General features: G+C 42.3%; 1 protein-coding gene across 2 annotated transcripts in view; it reads right to left on the minus strand.

Annotated features, from left to right (window-relative positions):
- SLC4A5 (solute carrier family 4 member 5) overlaps positions 1-20,560 on the minus strand; it is a 123,194-nt gene that overhangs the window by 87,847 nt on the left and 14,787 nt on the right. For both annotated transcript variants that reach the window (XM_042248106.2, XM_042248105.1), the window contains exons 2-3: positions 13,922-14,002; positions 3,449-3,619 (exon numbers count right to left, since the gene is read on the minus strand). In XM_042248106.2, coding sequence (XP_042104040.1) covers positions 3,449-3,619; positions 13,922-14,000 — 250 coding nt within the window. In that variant the 5' untranslated portion in view covers positions 14,001-14,002. The remainder of the gene's footprint in view (positions 1-3,448; positions 3,620-13,921; positions 14,003-20,560) is intronic.

The raw sequence follows: 20,560 nt of genomic DNA on the forward strand, positions 1-20,560 counted from the left end.
CTCCCACCAGAAGGATCTCATTAGCTTCTCAGTACCAGTGAGAACAGCCAAACTAGAGGTCTACTCATAAAGGAAAAAAGATCTGGGCTCCTTGCTTTGAAATTGGGTTAACACAAATCAATTGAAGTAACATATGTCAAGTGCCTGTAATGTACCATGCGCCGTGTGAAGGACTTTGTGTCTGTTTTTATTCCATCTAGGAGCTCACAGCTCTGCGTGACCAACATCCTGATTTTCTTTGAACTGACCGCCTTTAGCACTGACAGTTCAAGCCCTCTATCCCCGGCAAACTGCAACAGTTTGTCACCCTACAACAATCTTCCACTCTACAGATGAAGGCACGGAGGCCTTCACACACCAGAGCCTACACACCAGGCTGGGCTTGGCCCATCTCCTTTCTCTTAGATCTTGGCTCCAGTTCTTAGCACCAGCCAAGAAAAGCCAAAGAGCAGTCATATTTCTATAGCTGCTCTTCACCCCCTTTCTCCTAATAGCTTCTCCAGAGGCTCTCAGAGCCAGAGAATGCATTCTTTCAAGGGAAGGAAGCATGGCTTTTACTGATTCTCAACACAGCTTGATGGTTCTACTCCCTGTATATGTTCTGCTAGAGTCAAAACTGGAGGAAGGGGTGGCCAAAATGATATTTATATTGGAGGAAGGGGTGGAGGTGGGACAAATAACCCTATGCTATGGCATATTCTATTCTGGGGTATGTACTATTTACCTATTCCTTTCATCATAAGGTAGTTTGGCTGCTTGAAAAAATATAATTCTTAGCCCATGTCCAACTGGTCATGACTGACTAGTGATGACTTACAAAGGGCAGAAGTGTAGTGGAAGAGACACACAAGGGTTTTGGAGTCTACTGATGTTTTCAACTTTTAGCCTCACTGATTCCTGCTGTGCCACACTACATCTCTTTGAAACTTGATTTCCCAATCTGAAGATGAGGATAATAATATCTCCTTTTTATTAATGTGACACATTTAGTAAACAAAATTGTAATGAAATGCCATTTCATGGTATACATCTCTTTCACACACATCATCTTGCTGGATTCCTGTTGTTTGTGAGGCAGGAACTGAAGGAGTCACCTGACAATCCTTCAACTACACAGCCTGCTTTACTCTCAGGCCTAGCTATGTCTAGCCACCGTGCCCGGCCCACCCCCTGACCCCATTCTGCACAATTCCTCTCTTCTGTAAAGCTAGGTCCTCTTGGACTTTGTGGCCAGCTGAAATGCCTGCCTGGGCTATCCAAATGGATTCACAGAATAGACGAGGCACTCAGAGAGGAAAAACATATCTGGTCAGTTGCCCTGCAGCAAAGCAAAGTGGCAGATTCAGGCGGTCACCTAGATGAAGCTGTGCAATGATTTGGGCACTGGTTTGTTTTCCTTTCCCCAGGTCACTGTCACTGACCCGGGGATCCCATAGAGTAGGGTTTATATTTGCATCACACACACAATGCCCCCTCTGATTTGGAACAAGTGAAGGACAGAGGGGTGGACCTCTACCACCCCTAACAGAACGGCTGGAACAAGTTCAGCTGCCATGGGTGAAAACTCACTGTGATTGCTGACTTGGCTTGCAGGCTTTGTGGCTCCCTTGAATCAAGAATGTCTGTAACTGGGGCCTGGAAAGTATTCTTAGAGGTAGGTGGGTTCTATCAGAATTGTTAAAGTTCATGTTTCCATTTTGAAGATAATCTTTAAAAGATTTATTTTATTAGCTATAAGGATAAAACTTATAATTCAAAATTATAAGATATGTTATGGAAAAAAGCCTTAATGAATTCATACATTATTTCTCAAACTGGGATTTTATGGTCCCTTGGGGCTCTACAAATATACAAATGCACTTTCATGAGTCTACAATAAGTTATTTTCCCTTTAAAAGAAGTTCTTACTTTACCCAAGCTTGAAAGACGTGGCCTGAAATTCCCTGTCTTCCTGTGCCTTCCCACTGTCTCCCCTGTTCCACAGCCATGCCACGTGCCACACGTGAGGACGGCAGGCTGTAAAGGGATGGACTGAGTGTGCAAATGCACCAAAGGATTCTCCTTTCTCTCCCCTTTGGTTTCCAGTTAAAACCAGTGTCCCCTTAACTCAACCAGAAACCACCCAAACAACACAAAATCCACCATTCATGACCACTTCTGTGAAGTACTGTGTCACATCAATAAATATCATTTGCAGAGAGTACCAGCTCTAACCCACTTTCCTCTTTCCTGACTGAGGAAGGACCCAGCAGACTCCACTTGTAAAGGGTGACTGCATCCCTGAATGTGGTGGGGTGACAGGGGAACGCTCCAGAGAGTGAGTGGGAGGCATCCAGACCCAACCTGGGGAGCAGGCCTCCCTATCAGGCTTGCCCTCCTTTGGGTCTCGGACATGCCAACCCCCAAATAGGTATGTGTGCACATGCCTGTGTATGCATGTTTGTGTGTACGTGTGTATCAGAGCTCATTTCTTACACTAGACACTGCCAAAGGACTCCCCATTAATCCCTCTCCCACATAGGCACAGGAGAAGTCATAGGCCTTGGTAGACTTGGTGCCAATAACCGCAGTTGTTCAGGGTAGTGCTGGGATGGGGGTGACTCAGATGGTCTTTGCCAGTGTGTATGTCACAGTCTGCTACAGGAATGTTAAGAGGCTGCTACTGCCTGACATTCCTTTGAAGGTTCAGATGGTAAGATAGCTCATTTTGCTTTGTTCAAGACCATGGAAATGTATAGTAGAAACCAATTAGATGCTATTTATTTCACAGATTTGGGATGTGCTGCAGGTGAAATCATATCCCTAGAAATAGGGAAGACTCTAAGGGATAAAATGTCACAGCAGCTGTGCTCTGGTCTTTTCACTCCTCTCAAGACTGATATTTTTCTTTCCACAGGAAAGAACAAAAGACTGCTTTTTAACAAGCCCAGAACTGACTCCTGCAGCAGCAGAGGCATGCTTCAGGGGCTCTGCTGACCTGGGAAAAAGCCTTCAGGACTCTGGAAACTGTGATGCAGAGCGCCCAGACAATTCCAGACCATTCCTTCAAGCTCAGGTGAAGAGAGAGGGTGGAGGTAATGCAACAAAGAATTCGATTTACTGAGCACAACACCTCACACCAGTCACTTTTGTTATTGGTTCTTAGGGCGGCTGGAAATTTGCCCTTAGGAATTTAGAAACAGGAAATAATTCTGAGAATTAAACCATGAAATCAAGGTGGAATGTGGCAGAGCAGAGGTCTCAAAGTTACCAGAGATGACAGGGGCTCAGCCTGCCTGAAGGGATTCTCTGAGCAAGGGTTGGTCTCCTGTGGCAGCAGAGCAGAGGGGCCTAAGAGGCCTGAGCCACAAGGGGCATTCCTCACATTCTCTTGAGAGACCCCCCCTCCCCTGCCCTGCGCTGTCTGGACCCCCCAGCAGACGGCTCCCAGAATGTTCCCCAAACTCACGCGTCTTGCTGACACGGTCCACACCGCTGCCCGCACTGGCCAGCCCCTGCTGAGGCTTGTCTGGCCGCAAGCCCCAGCAGGCCTTTTGCAGGCCTGGAAGATGTCCCTTCTGGTCTCTTTTCCTGTGAGGGTAACTGGGAACGGAAAGCCCGATGTGAATGGAACGGCAGTCTGTGGGCACAGAATAAAAGAGAGGGTAGGCAAAGTGACTGAAAGCTGGCATTTCTTCTTTTTTTTATTTATTTATTTATTTTTTTTATTTTAGTTTTTTATTTTTTAAAATTTTAAAATCTTTAATTCTTACATGCATTCCCAAACATGAACCCCCCTCCCACCTCCCCTCCCCATAACATCTTTCTGGGTCATCCCCATGCACCAGCCCCAAGCATGCTGCATCCTGCGTCAGACATAGACTGGCGATTCAATTCACATGATAGTATACATGTTAGAATGTCATTCTCCCAAATCATCCCACCCTCTCCCTCTCCCTCTGAGTCCAAAAGTCCGTTATACACATCTGTGTCTCTTTCCCTGTCTTGCATACAGGGTCGTCATTGCCATCTTCCTAAATTCCATATATATGTGTTAGTATACTGTATTGGTGTTTTTCTTTCTGGCTTACTTCACTCTGTATAATCGGCTCCAGTTTCATCCATCTCATCAGAACTGATTCAAATGAATTCTTTTTAACGGCTGAGTAATACTCCATTGTGTATATGTACCACAGCTTTCTTATCCATTCATCTGCTGATGGACATCTAGGTTGTTTCCATGTCCTGGCTATTATAAACAGTGCTGCGATGAACATTGGGGTACATGTGTCTCTTTCAATTCTGGTTTCCTCGGTGTGTATGGCATTTCTTCTTAATATCCTCCAGTTACAGAGAGCTGAGGCCACCGGAAAAGATCAGAAGACATGGGATTCCTGGACGGGGCCACTGGGCTTGACAGAATTGCAATTCTGAACCAACTCAGCAGTTGCTGGAAGGGGGACCTTTGGGACTATAGTTAGAATTCTTTCAGAATGAATAGAACTCCCATCTCCCCATTCTTGCTAGGCCAGAGCAGCAATAACTACATATGATTTACGACACACGGGCCGGGAGAGAGGCCTTTAGAAGGTCATGTATTTAGTCTAAAATGCCAAGTCTCAGCTTTGATTGTTAATAGGAAAATCGTATGCATTTCCATCAAGGCCATTTTTACTAACAACCGAGGACCATGTGAACTACTACTTATCAGAGAAGCGAGTTATTAAGGATTTCTCAAAAATGATTTTGTAAGCTAGAATTTTCAAGAGCTAGCAAGGACCCTAATTCAGAATTCCTCTAAGAAGCCACCACTAAATCTGTGCTCAAAGAGGCAACTGGAATCCACTCAGCAGTCCAGAAAGACCTTCTACTATTGGTTTCTCATCTATATTATCTTGAGTTGGTCAACAATTTTTAAAATTATTAATAGCTTTTTAGTGCAATTTTAAACTTTTAGTTGTTGGGTTCCCTGGTGGCTCAGAGTGTAAAGCATCTGCCTGCAATGTGGCAGACCCAGGTTCGATCCCTGGGTCGGGAAGATCCCCTGGAGGAGGAAATGGCAATCCACTCCAGTATTCTTACCTGGAGAATCCCATGGATGGAGGAGCCTGGGAGGCTACAGTCCATGGGGTCCCAAAGAGTGGGACATGACTGAGCGACTCCACTTTTGCTTTCATTTAGTACAATTTTAGATTTACAGAATAATTGAGCAGACAGTACATTAAGTTCCATGTACTTAAGTTCAACCATAATGCCACCTCCACAATTTTCCCTATTATTATTTTTAAATTTGGATATGGTTGACATATAATATTATATTAATTTAAGGCATATAATATAATGATTTGATATATGTGTATCTGCAAAATGACAACCACAACAATAAGTTCAGTCAACATCCATCACCACACAAAGATATGAAGTTTTTTCTTGTGATGAAAACTTTCAAAATGTAGTCTCTTAGCAACTTTCAAGCATATAATATGGTATTATTAACTATAGCCACCATACTGTGCATTACATTCAGGTATCTTATAACTAAAATTTGTGCCTTTTGACCTCCTTCAGCCAATTCCCCACCTTCCACCCCCGGCCTCTGGTAACCCCCAACCTGTTCTCTGTCTCTATGTCTTTGGATTTTTAGATTCCATATGTAGTGAAATCATAAAGTATTTGTCTCTCTGACTTATTTCACATAGCATTATACTTTCCAGGTCCATTCATGTTGCAAATGACAACATTTCTTCCTTTCTTAATAGCTGAATAATATTCATGTGTATATCACATTTTCTTTAAACATTCAGTTGCTGATGGACACAAGCTATTTGGGAGAAGCCACTTCGCGCCTGAGGCCAGGGGCAGTGGCCCTGAGGAGCCACCCCACGCCCGAGGCCAGGGGCGGCGGCCGGGAGGAGCAACCCAAGGAGCGGTGGCTGCCTGGGCGCAGGAGGGCCTAGAGGAGCTATCTCACGTTGAAGGTCAGGAAAGGCGGCGGTAAGGAGATACCCCTCATCCAAGGTAAGGAGCAGCGGCTGCGCTTTGCTGGAGCAGCTGTGAAGAGATACCCCACGCCCAAGGTAAGAGAAACCCAAGTAAGATGGTAGGTGTTTCAAGAAAGCATCAGAGGGCAGACACACTGAAACCATAATCACAGAAAACTAGTCAATCTAATCACACTAGGACCACAGCCTTGTCTAACTCAATGAAACCAAGCCATGCCCGCGGGGCAACCCAAGACGGGCGGGTCATGGTGGAGAGGTCTGACAGAATGTGGTCCACTGGAGAAGGGAATGGCAAACCACTTCAGTATTCTTGCCTTGAGAACCCCATGAACAGTATGAAAGGGAAAAATGATACTGAAAGAGGAACTCCCCAGGTCAGTAGGTGCCCAATATGCTACTGGACATCAGTGGAGAAATAACTCCAGAAAGAATGAAGGGATGGAGCCAAAGCAAACACAATACCTAGTTGTGGATGTGACTGGTGATAGAAGCAAGGTCCAATGCTGTAAAGAGCAATATTGCATAGGAACCTGGAATGTCAGGTCCATGAATCAAGGCAAATTGGAAGTGGTCAAACAAGAGATGGCAAGAGTGAATGTCAACATTCTAGGAATCAGCGAACTAAAATGGACTGGAATGGGTGAATTTAACTCAGATGACCATTATATCTACTACTGTGGGCAGGAATCCCGTAGAAGAAATGGAGTAGCCATCATGGTCAACAAAAGAGTCCGAAATGCAGTACTTGGATGCAATCTCAAAAACTACAGAATGATCTCTGTTTGTCTCCAAGGCAAACCATTCAATATCACAGTTATCCAAGTCTATGCCCCAACCAGTATTGCTGAAGAAGCTGAAGTTGAACGGTTCTATGAAGACTTACAAGACCTTTTATAACTAACACCCAAAAAAGATGTCCTTTTCATTATAGGGGACTAGAATGCAAAAGTAGGAAGTCAAGAAACACCTGGAGTAACAGGCAAATTTGGCCTTGGAATGCAGAATGAAGCAGGGCAAAGACTAATAGAGTTTTGCCAAGAAAATGCACTGGTCATAGCAAACACCCTCTTCCAACAACACAAGAGAAGACTCTACAAATGGACATCACCTAATGGTCAACACTGAAATCAGATTGATTATATTCTTTGCAGCCAAAGATGGAGAAGCTCTATACTGTCAAAAAAAAAAAAAAACAAGACCAGGAGCTGACTGTGGCTCAGATCATGAATTCCTTCTTACCAAATTAAGACTCAAATTGAAGAAAGTAGGGAAAACCGCTAGACCATTCAAGTATGACCTCAGTCAAATCCCTTATGATTATACAGTGGAAGTGAGGAATAGATTTAAGGGACTAGATCTGAAAGATAGAGTGCCTGATGAACTATGGACGGAGGTTCATGACATTGTGCAGGAGACAGGGATCAAGACCATCCCCATGGAAAGGAAATGCAAAAGAGCAAAATGGCTGTCTGGGGAGGCCTTACAAATAGCTGTGAAAAGAAGAAAGGCGAAAAGCAAAGGAGAAAAAGAAAGATATGAGCATCTGAATGCAGAGTTCCAAAGAATAGCAAGAAGAGATAAGAAAGCCTTCTTCAGCGATCAATGCAAAGAAATAGAGGAAAACAACAGAATGGGAAAGACTAGAGATCTCTTCAAGAAAATTAGAGATACCAAGGGAATATTTCATGCAAAGATGGACTCGATAAAAGACAGAAATTTTATAGACCTAACAGAAGCAGAAGATATTAAGAAGAGATGGCAAGAATACACAGAAGAACTGTACAAAATAGATCTTCACAATCCAGATAATCATGATGGTGTGATCACTCATCTAGAGCCAGACATCCTGGAATGTGAAGTCAAGTGCGCCTTAGAAAGCATCACTACGAACAAAGCAATTGGAGGTGATGGAATTCCAGTTGAGCTATTTCAAATCCTGAAAGGTGATGCTGTGAAAGTGCTGCACTCAATATGCCAGCAAATTTGGAAAACTCAGCAGTGGCCACAGGACTGGAAAAGGTCAGTTTTCATTCCAATCCTAAAGAAAGGCAATGCCAAAGAATGCTCAAACTACCACACAATTGCACTCATCTCACATGCTAGTAAAGTAATGCTCAAAATTCTCCAAGCCAGGCTTCAGCAATATGTGAACCGTGAACTCCCTGATGTTCAAGCTGGTTTTAGAAAAGGCAGAGGAACCAGACATCAAATTGCCAACATCTGCTGGATCATCAAAAAAGCAAGAGAGTTCCAGAAAAACATCTTTCTGCTTTATTGACTATGCCAAAGCCTTTGACTGTGTGGATCACAATAAACTGTGGAAAATTCTGAAAGAGATGGGAATACAGACCACCTGACCTGCCTCTTGAGAAATCTCTATGCAGGTCAGGAAGCAACAGTTAGAATTGGACATGGAACAACAGACTGGTTCCAAACAGGAAAAGGAGTACGTCAAGGCTGTATATTGTCACCGTGCTTATTTAACTTATATGCAGAGTACATCATGAGAAACGCTGGACTGGAAGAAACTCAAGCTGGAATCAAGATTTCTGGGAGAAATATCAATAACCTCAGATATGCAGATGACACCAATCTTATGGTAGAAAGTGAAGAGGAACTGAAAAGCCTGTTGATGAAAGTGAAAGAAGAGAGTGAAAAAGTTGGCTTAAAGCTCAACATTCAGAAAACTAAGATCATGGCATCCAGTCCCATCACTTCATGGGAAATAGATGGGAAAACAGTGGAAACAGTGTCAGACTTTATTTTGGGGGGCTCCAAAATCACTGCAGATGGTGATTGCAGCCATGAAATTAAAAGACACTCCTTGGAAGAAAAGTTATGACCAACCTAGATAGTATATTCAAAGCAGAGACATTACTTTGCCAACTAAGGTCCGTCTAGTCAAGGCTATGGTTTTTCCTGTGGTCATGTATGGATGTGAGTTGGACTGTGAAGAAGGCTGAGTGCTGAAGAATTGATGCTTCTGAACTGTGGTGTTGGAGAAGACTCTTGAAAGTCCCTTGGACTGCAAGGAGATCCAACCAGTCCATTCTGAAGGAGATCAGCCCTGGGAATTCTTTGGAAGGAATGATACTAAAGCTGAAAGTCCAGTACTTTGGCCACCTCATGCGAAGTGTTGACTCATTGGAAAAGACTCTGATGCTGGGAGGGATTGGGGGCAGGAGGAGAAGGGGAAGACCGAGGATGAGATGGCTGGATGGCATCACGGACTTGATGGACATGAGTCTGAGTGAACTCCGGGAGATGGTGATGGACAGGGAGGCCTGCCGTGCTGCGATTCATGGGGTCGCAAAGAGTCGGACACAACTGAGTGACTGAACTGAACTGACTATTATAAATAATGCTCCAATGAACATGAGGGTACAGATACATTTTCAAGATAATGACTTCATTTCCTTTGACTATATATCCAGAAGTAGAATTGCTGGATCATACAGTATTTCTGTTACTAATTTTTTGAGGAATCTCCATACTGTTCTCCACAGTGTCTGCACCAATTTGCATTCCTACCAATGATGCAAAATGGTTTCCTTTTCTCCATATCCTTGCCAGCATTTGTTATCCCTTGTCTTAGATGATAGCCATCCTAACAGTTGGGAGGTGATATCTCTTTGTGGTTTTAGTTTGCATTTCCCTGATGATTAATGATGTTGAGCACGTTTTCATGTACCTGTTGACCATTTGTATGTTTTCTTTAGAATGAATTCTATTCAGTTCTTCTTCCCATTTTAAAAAAAGTATTTATTTAGTTAGTTATTTTTGGCTGCACTGGGTCTTCATTGCTGCACACAGGCTTTCTCTATTTGCAGTGAGCAGGGGCTACTCTTCTTTGCAGTGTGCGGGCTTCTCGTTGCACTGGTTTCTCTTGTTGTGTAGTACAGGCTCAATAGTTGTGGCACACAGGCTTAGCTGCTCCACGGCATGTGGGATCTTCCCGGACCAGGGACCAAACCAGTATCCCCTGCATTGCAAGGCAGTCTCTTAACCACTGGACCACCTGGGAAGTCCTTCTTCCCATTTTTAAAAAATGGTGTAGTCTTTTTTTTTTTTGTAATTGAGTTTTATAAGATCTTTATATATATTAGACTTAACCCTTTATCAGATATATGATTTGCAAATATTTTCTCCTATTCCATAGGTTGACTTTTTGTTTTATTGACAGTTTCCTTTGCTATGTAGAAGCTTTTTAGCTAGATGTAGTTTAACTCATCTTTTATCCTGCTGCTTTTGCTTTTAATATCAAATTTAAAAAATCATCACTGAAACTGACATCAAGGAGTTCACCCCTTATATTTTCTTATAAGAATTTTATGGTATCATGTTTTACATTCAAGTCTTCAAGCCATTTTGAGTTGACTTTCCTGTATGTTTTAAGATAGGGGTCCTGTTCCATTCTTTTACGTGTAGCTGTTTAGTTTTCCCAACATCATTTATTGAAGAGACTATCTTTCCCCATCATACATTTTGTCTCCTTTGTTGTAAATTAATTGACTATACATGTGGGCTTATTTCCAGGCTCTCTATTGATCTTTATTGATCCATATGTCTGGTTTTATGCCAATATCATGTTGAATACTAAAGCTTTGTAATATAGTTTGAAATTAGGAAGTGTGATCTTCAAGCTTTGTTCTTCTTGCTCAAGATTGTGTTGGTTATTCAAGGTCCTTTATAGTTTCATATGAATTTGTGGATTTTTAAAAAATGTATCTGTGTGGAAAAGTGTCACTGAAATTTTGATTGGGATTCCACTGAATCTGTAGATTGCTTTGGGTAATATGGACATTTTAGCAATATTCATTCTTCCAACCCATGAGCATGGAATATCTTCTCAGGTATTTGTGCTGTCTTAAATGTCTTCCATCATTGTTTTATAGTTTTCAGTGTACAAATCTTTAATCTCTTTGGTTAAATTCATTTCTAGGTTTTGACACAATTGTAAATGGAACTATTTTCTTAATTTCTCTTTCTGACAGTTCATTATTAGTATAGAGAAATGCAACTGATTTTTTGTATATTGATTTTGTATGCTGAAATCTTAATTTTTTTTAGTTCTAACAGTTTGGTAGAATTTGGGAGGGTTTTCTATTTATAATATCATGCCATCTACAAATAGAGACAGTTTTACTTCTCCCTTTCAAATTTTAAAATTTCTTCTTCTTATCTTTTCTCGCTTGTCTAATTGCTCTGGCTAGGACTTCCAGTACTATTTTGAATAAAAGTGGCAAGAGTGAGCATCTTTGTCTTATTCTTGATCCTACAGGAAAAGTTTCAGCTTTGCTTCCCTGGTGGCTCAGACGGTAAAGCGTCTGCCTGCAATGTGGGAGACCTGGTTTTAATCCCTGGGTGAGGGATATCCTCTGGAGAAGGAAATGGCAACCCGCTCCAGTACCTTTGCCTTGAAAATCCCATGGATGGAGGAGCCTGGTATGCTACAGTCCATGGGGTTGCAAAGAGCTGGACATGACTGAGTGGCTTCAATTTCCTTTCCTTTCCTATGGTGTTAGCTATGGGCTTGTCATACATGGCCTTTATTATATTGAGATACATTCCCTCTATACCCACTTTGTTGAGTGATTTTTTAAAAATCATGAATGGATGTTACCTTTTGTCAAATGCTTTTCCTGCATCTATTGAGATGACCATATAATTTTTATTCTTCATTTCATTAATGTGGCATATCACATTGATTAATTTGTGATAAAAATTTTCCCTAGGGCTGATCAGCAACTGACTATTGATCAGCAGCTGATCATTATGACTGTTTTTGAGGCCCAAGAAAGAAAGGAAGGAGGAAAGAAAGTGAAGTCACTCAGTTGTGTCCAACTCTTTGTGACCCCATGCACTGTAGCCTTCCAGGCTCCTCCGTCCACAGGATTCTCCAGGCAAGCGTGCTGGAGTGGGTTGTCATTTCCTTCTCCAGGGGATCTTCCCAACCCAGGCATCGAACCCGGGTCTCCCGCATTGCAGGCAGACGCCTTACACTCTGAGCCACCAGGGAAACCCAACAACTAAAATTTGAAAGACTGTGGCAGACTGAGAAATTAGACTTTGTGTTCTTACATCAAGCTCTACATTAACTTTGTTTTTTTCCTGTTGTTGCTGTTTGTAGCTTTTTTCTGGAGGAGAGGCTACCTCTTGATTCAATTTCCTGAAACTGACATACCAGATGCTTGGGCATCACGGACTGCACATGTCACAGTGAAAGCACATGAAGCTGACCTTGAAGAAGCATGTCTAAACCTTTTAGAGACATGTTGGGTGTCCACTCTGCTAAGCAGATTTATGTGTGCCTGCTCTGGCTGGTGCAGTCCTAGGCACTGGAGAGTAAAGTTACCTGGATGTTAGTGTCCAGATCTCTTTAGAATTCCAGCTCACCCCACCACATCCTTGCTTGCTCTTCTGGATCCTCAGTCTTCCTTGGGTTAATGGGGTTAATGAGAAATGTGAGGTAGACATTTTTATGAAGTGCAGCCTCACTTGCTAGTGAACCAGTATCAGAATGACTGATGCTTTTCCTTCCTTCTGTCCCCCACCCTAAGCCTGAGCAAAGCTAGAATTTGAGGTAAGCCACGGACACCAATATTTAGAGGTAAGCAGTTCTACTCTAGGTGGCGCTGATGATAAAGAACCCACCTGCCAGTGCAGGAGACAAAGAGACACAGGTTTGATCCCTGGGTTGGAAAGATCCCCTAGAGAAGGAAATGGCAACCCACTCCAGTATTCTTGCCTGGAGTATCCCATGGAGAGAGGATACTGGTGGGCTATAGTCCAAAGGGTGGCACAGAGTCGGGCACAACTGGAGTGACTTGGTAGGCAGGCAGGCGGTTCTACTCTAAAGGTTTAGCATTCTTGATTCTTTCAATGATGAGATTGTTTTCTCCGCCCTAAGGCCAGGAATGGAGATGGGAAGCAGCAGATGTATCAGAAAGGCCTTTACCCAGTGTTAGCTGCCCTGGGTGCTCCCTGGCTTGTTCTTCCCTTGCTGTATGACCATGCGCACTGGGACTCAGTGTTCTCACCGATACTGCAGGAATAAAAATTCTTTCTCTACTAACTAGGCATGGTTTTTGAGAAGGCAGAATAGAATGGTGAATGGGAACATGATTATGAAAACTATGCAAAGAGCACCCTTTTTAAAAAAAATCAGGGGAGATGGCTGTCCGAGACATATTTTGCTTTTGCTCTGGATCTAACTTGTCTTATTTTTTTCTACTATAACCATCAGAGTGTGGCTGTTCAGCTGGTGAACTGTAGGGAATCACTAACCCACTCCAAAGCTTCTTTCTTTGCTCGTACGACCTGTTCTCTCCCTGTGAGCATTTTGTAGTTTGGCTCAGGAGAGTGCCAGCTTCTCACCACATTCTTCTCCATCAGCAGCCCCAGAGTGGTGTTACACGTTCCTCACCTCAGGGAGCATCAAGCTGGATAGGAAGATTGCTACCTCCTTCCAAAAAGGTTGGGGTAGTGCCTCTTTATAAACTCTGTGGCTGCTTTTCTGTAGAATGTAGGATACTTAGAGTCTCTGGGTAAGAAATTCTGGAGCAACAAAAATATCACCACTCAATACCCTCTTTTACTGGTTTTAACTGAGCTGCTATTTTTAAAATCTATAAAATGTTTATATTTGGCATTTAGTATGATTTGTAGAGCTTGTAAAATTGAGTTTGATTTTATATTGGGGAAGCTATGCCATAATCCTAGCAAAATCCAAGTTACTGGTCTCCAGTCTGACCACGTGGTCCCTTTGAGATATGGTTAAAGCTAGTCCCACCAGATCTAGGGTAGACACTGCGGGTGGGTCAGGGGAAAGGGACAAGCTCTGAAGTTTCCCCCAACTGAAAGGGCTGTTATAAAGCTATCCAAGGAAAGTCTAGACCCTCTGAGAATTTGCATCAATTTCTCACTATGACCTTGCTTACCTTCCTGATCCTGACATCGCCTCCTGTAGTTAGTGGGGTCCAGCTTCCCTACCCCAGCCTCTTCCTCCTCCACCTTCATATCTATAAAGTAAAAGATGAACACAACCTCAAAATGTACACAACATAAAAAGGTAGAGTTTCAAGGAGAAATGGTCAAATTCATACTCACAGCGGAAGACCTTAGTGCAGATGAAAAAAATTAAGACAAAATAACATATAAACAAATTGAGGAACCTCAAATACATGTATGGTGGGGAAAGGGAAAGTGAAAGTCACTCCGTTGTGTCTGACTGTTTGTGATCCCATGGACTATATAGCCCATGGAATTCTCCAGGTCAAAATACTGGAGTGGGTAGCCTTTCCCTTTTCTAGGGGATCTTCCCAACCCAGGAATCAAACCAGGGTCTCCTGCATTGCAGGCAGATTCTTTACCAACTGAACTATCACGGAAGCCATATGCTAGGGAATATTCCATCTGTACTTGAGAAAAGGGGTGTGCTTTTTCAAGTACACATGGAATATTTACAAAGAGCACACAAAGAGAACACATAAACTAGGTCTTGGGAAAGCTTTGGTAAATTTTAAAGAATCTGTTTCATACTTCTATAGTATCAATAAGATAACAACCCCCCCCCCAAAACTATACATATTTTCTGTGGAGTCAGCATTCATGAATTCCACAAATCATGAATTTGAATCTGTCATGCATTAGCAACTATTTACATAACATTTACATTGTATATATAACTTTTTACTTAGTATTTACATTGTTAGGTATTATAAGTAATCTAGAGATGATTTAAAGCATACAGGAAAATGGTTTATATACAAATACTATGCTATTTCATATAAGGGACTTAAGCATCACAGATTTTTGTATGGAGGAGGGAGCCTGAAACAAATCCTCCACAGATACCGAAGAATGACTGTATATATAAATAGACATTTATTTATAAATGTATATATAATAAATGTATTATATATACATATATATGGAAACTAAAATAATCTCTAATGATGGATTTTATAGAAAATCACAATGGACATTATTTCATATTTAGAAGTAAACAATTACAACTTGAAACTTGTGGGTTGTAATATACTTAGAGTGAGAAAGAAGGAAGAAAGGAAAGAAAGAGGGAGAGAGCAGAGTAGAAGGAAAATAAACATGATAAGCACTTAACCAAAGAACCTACAAAAAGAATAAGAGAGAAAAGAAAGCAGATTGTTAATATAAAAGATGAAAGCAAAAGTTATGAATAGAAAACAATCAAGCATAGAGATGGTTAATAAAGCCGAAGGCAATTATTTGAAAAGATTATTAAAATAGGAAAATCATGCAAGACTAATCAAGAATAATATTCATAAGTAAACATAATTTGGAATGAAAAAGGGATGTAACTACAAATATAATAGAGAATTTAAAAATTATAAGTGAATGCCTTGAAATATTTCATGCCAATATATTTAACTCAGATAATAGCAACTACTGTTACAATACGCTAGGCACTGTTTTAAATGCTCTGCTCTGCATATATGAATTACTTGAATCTTTGCTATGAAATAAGTAACATTATTGTTCCTATTTTACAGATGAGGAAACTGAGGTATAGAGAGCTTAATTAACTGCTTAAATGGGGGAACAGGGATTCAAACCCAGACTGTCTGAAACAGTTTCTGGAACTAGACCCAAGCTCTTAGCCACAAGGCTAATAAATAGATACTTGATTAGGAAAATAATGGAAATAATCAAATAACTTAAAAGAATCAGAATACCTGAATTAACCAGTAACCATTAATTGAAAGGGCTTTTCTGGTGGCTCAGTGGTAAAGAATCTGCCTGCCAATGCAGGAGATGTGAGTTTGATCCCTGGTTGGAACGATTCCCTGGAGAAGGAAATGGCTACCCACTCCAGTATTCTTGCCTGCAAAATCCCATGGACAGAGGAGTCTGGCAGGGTATAATTTCAGTTCAGTTCAGTTCAGTCGCTTAGTCGTGACTGACTCTTTGCGACCCCATGAATTGCAGCACACCAGGCCTCCCTGTCCGTCACCAACTCTTGGAGTTCACTCAAACTCATGTCCATCGAGTCAGTGATGCCATCCAGCCATCTCATCCTCTGTTGTCCCCTTCTCCTGCTCCCAATCTCTCCCAGCATCAGAGTCTTTTCCAATGAGTCAACTCTTCACATGAGGTGGCCAAAGTACTGGAGTTTTAGCTTTAGCATCATTCCTTCCAATGAACACCCAGGACTGATCTCCTTCAGAATGGACTGGTTGGATCTCCTTGCAGTCCAAGGGACTCCCAAGAGTCTTCTCCAACACCACAGTTCAAAAGCATCAATTCTTCAGTGCTCAGCTTTCTTCACAGTCCAACTCTCACAACCATACATGACCACTGGAAAACCATAGCCTTGACTTTTGTTGGTGAAGTAATGTCTCTGCTTTTCAACATGCTATCTAGGTTGGTCATAACTTTTCTTCCAAGGAGTAAGCGTCTTTTAATTTCATGGCTGCAGTCACCACCTGCAGTGATTTTGGAGCCCCAAAAAATAAAGTCTGACACTGTTTCCATTGTTTCCCCATCTATTTCCCATGAAGTGATGGGACCAGATGCCATGATCTTCGTTTTCTGAATGTTGAGCTTTAAGCCAACTTTTTCACTCTCCTCTTTCACTTTCATCAAGAGGCTTTTGAGTTCCTCTTCACTTTCTGCCATAAGGGTGGTGTCATCTGCATATCTGAGGTTATTGATGTTTCTCCCAGCAATCTTGATTTCAGTTGTGCTTCCTCCAGCCCAGCGTTTCTCATGATGTACTCTGCATATAAGTTAAATAAGCAGGGTGACAATATACAGCCTTGATGTACTCCTTTTCCTATTTACAGTCCAAGGGGTCACAAAAGAATCAGACATGACTTAGTGACTAAACAACAACAGCACTAACTGAAATGGTTATGCTGCCCTTTGAAAAGCATTATTGAAACTGCTTTGTAGGTACAAAAGGATCATCATATTATTTTTTCTATTTAAATAATTTTACCTGTTATTTTTTTTCTATTTTTATTGTTGGAAAATTTTCTAGTATGAGAAGAAAAATAAACACCAGAAGAAGACAGTTTTTAAAAAATGCTTTACCTGAACCATCAAGTATTACATAGTCTTTAACTTATACAAAATTGTTCTCAAAGTAGGGCAAGGGGAGTTAGAGGCTGTCAATATATCTGAAGACCAGGATAAAGGATGCGGCTGAAAACAGGAAGGTTGGTTGAAAGTCCTCATAAGAACTAAGTTAAATCCTCAGATCTCTCCCCTAAGTTCAGTCTCCTAGAATGGTTCCCCTACCCCAGAAGATGGAAAGATTAGCTCAGAAGGCCTTTGAATAACTGAGAGCAAGAAGGAGTGATTTCCCTGGGGGTAAAAAAGGATTTAATTAAAGATCATTAGCCACTCAGCCCTCTGACTACTTGACTCATAGAACACTAATGAAGATTATACCCTCAAGAGAGAAGGTTGGAGGACTTAAAGATTCTGCCATTTAGGAGATCTCCTACAGAATGATAAGGCCCCAATTGCCACCCAATTGCCCATCTTTAGTCTATCATTCAAGAACTCCAGGCTGTCAAACATCTGTTTAGCAGCTCTATCCCAGATTATGATGGCCAGCCGAATCGCCAGAATGACACAGACCAAAACAAACAGGAAAAGACAAAGTCCAAGTAAACAGGAACACTGCAAGCAGCCAAAGAACCATTAAAAAACCATACAATTAACAAATTCAAGTGGACTAGAGAAAAACATCATAACCATGATGAAATGAAATGCAGAATGCAACAAACCTGGAACTTGTAAAGAATAAGAAAGCAGCAGTGCAGGGAGGGACAGGTGTATCTTAGGTCAGGCTCTGGACACAATGCCTCCAAGGGAATCCTTGCGTGCGTGCGTGCTCAGTTCAGTCACTTCAGTCGTGTCCAACTCTCTGCGACCCCATGGATTGCAGCCCACCAGGCTCCCCGGCCCATGGGATTTTCCAGGCAAGAGTACTGGAGTGGGCTGCCATTTCCTTCTCCAGTGATAAAGTATGAAGTGAAGTGAGGGAAGTGAAGTTGCTCAGTAGCGTCCGACTCTTTGCGACCCCAAGGACTGCAGCCCACCAGGCTCCCCTGTCCACAGGATTTTCCAGGCAAGAGTACTGGAGTGAGTTGCCATTGCCTTCTCCAAGGGAATCCTTAGAACAATCAATATTCTGGATGTGTTTGAATATTTTGAGAGGATACCAAGGTTCTATCAAGAATAAAGAGTTGCAGAAAGGAAAAGCAATCATGGTACATTATGCAAGTCAGTATTTATACAATCATAATAAATAAAAATAAGTGTTATTTTTACCAAAAATCATAAGCAGAGTTGGTTTTCCACTAATGTGTACTGGTAGCTCCTATAGGTTTGTGATGTTTTGAAAGTTGGTATCTTCCTCCTCAGGCATAGCTGAGGAGTAAAGAGAAGCTGAGTAACAAATCTTCTTTCCCACAAAGAATGCCTCCAGTCACAAAAGGGAAAGGTCACATGACCTAGGTTGGCCAATTAAATGCTTCTCAGTCCCCAGTCATAGATATTGATTCAGAGATGACCCCATGCTCAAATTTGGGCCAATCAGAATTCTTTCCAGGACATTTCCACTTGAGCCATCCAAAAACACTGCCTTGTTCTAGCTCTGGCGTTGTGAAGCTGATGAACTTGAGGGCTAACCTGTGGAGGAATACATCAAAGGGAAGTAGAGAAACAATTCTGATAACACTATAACTCTCTTGTTTTTGTTGCTGTTGTCGTTGCTGTTGTTCACTCAGTCATGTCCGACTCTTTGAGATCCCATGGACTGCAGCGCACCAGGCTTCCCTGTCCTTCAGCATCTCCCAGAGCTTGCTCAAACTCATGTCCATTGAGTCAGTGATGCCATCCAACCATCTCATCCTCTGTCATCCTCTTCTCCTGCCTTTAATTATCAGGGTCTTTTCTGATGAATCAGCTCTTTGCATCAGGTGGCCAGAGTATTGGAGCTTTAGCTTTAGCATCAGTCTTCTAACAAATATTCAGGATTGATTTCCTTTAGGTTGGCTGGTTTGATCTTGCAGTCCAAGGGACTCTCTCAAGAGTCTTCTCCAACACCACAGTTCAAAAGCATCAGTTTGTCAGCATTCGGCCTTCTTTATGGTCCAACTCACACATCCATACATGACTCCTGGAAAAACCATAGCTTTGACCAGACCGACCTTTGTCAGCAAAGTGATATCTCTGCTTTTTAATATGTGGTGTAGGTTTATCATAGCTTCTCTTCCAAGGAGCAAGTGTCTTTTAATTTCATGGCTGCAGGCACCATCTGCAGTGATTTTGGAGCCCAAGAAAATAAAGTCTGTCACTGTTTCCATTGTTTCCCCATCTATTTGCCTGAAGTGATGGGACTGGATATCATGATCTTCATTTTGTGAATATTGAGTTTTAAGCCTACTTTTTCACTCTACCTTTTCACCTTAATCAAAAGGCTCTTTAGTTCTTCTTTGTTTTCTGCTGTGAGGGTGGTGTCTGTCATCTGCATATCTGAGGTTATCGATATTTCTCCCGGCAATCTTGACTCCAGTTTCTGCTTCATCCAGCCCAGCATTTGGCATGATGTATTCTGCATATAAGTTAAATAAGTAGAGTGATAAGATACAGCCTTGATGTACTCCTTTCCTGGTTTTGCCTTTTTTCACTGTCAAGATGGCGGAGTAGAAGGATATGCATTCATCCTCTCCAGCGAGACCAAAACTGCAACTAGCTGCTGAAAACCATCAACATGAGAATGCTGGATCCCACCAAAAGAAGATGCCCCACGTCCAAGGGCAAAGGAGAAGCCACAGCAAGACTGTAGGAGGGGTGCAATCGCATTTAAAATCAAATCTCAGACCCACCAGAGACACTTGGAAGGCACAAACAAAGCCTTGTGTGCACCAGGACTGAGGGAAAGGAGCGGTGACCCTCGCAAGAGATTAAGCCAGACCTGCCTGTGAGTGTTTGAGTGTCTCCTCTGGAGGCATGTGTCAACAGTGATCTGCCACAGGGACAGGGGCTCTGGCTGCAGCAGACCTGGGAGACGAGGCGTGTGGCATAAGTCCTCTTGGAGGAGATCACCATTAGCACCATCATAGAGCTGCCAAGCAGATGACCCACAAACTGGAGAAAAATTATAGCAAAGAATTTCTCACACTGTTGCAAAAGTTCTAGGGCCTACAACAGATTTCCCAACCTGCAGATCCAGGAAAAGGACTGAGAACCCCCAGGGAAACAGACTCTTGGAGGGCACAATGAAACCTTGTGTGCACCAGGACCCAGGAGCAGTCACCCCACAAGAGACTGAGCCAGACTTGCCTGTGAGTGCCCAGGAGTCTCTGGCGGAGGTGTGCATTGACAGTGGCCTGCCACAGTGTCAGGGGCACTGACTACAACAGTCCTGGGAGCTGTGTGCAGGCATAAGTTCTTTTGAAGGAGGTTGCCATTACCCCACCATAGTTGGACCTCAGGCCAAACTACAGGGAGGGAATACAGCCCCACCCATCAGCAGAATACTAGATTAAAGATTTACTGAGCATGGCCCTGCCCACCAGAGC

This window comes from Ovis aries, chromosome 3 (genome assembly GCF_016772045.2).
Source record: "Ovis aries strain OAR_USU_Benz2616 breed Rambouillet chromosome 3, ARS-UI_Ramb_v3.0, whole genome shotgun sequence".
NCBI lineage: Eukaryota > Metazoa > Chordata > Mammalia > Artiodactyla > Bovidae > Ovis > Ovis aries.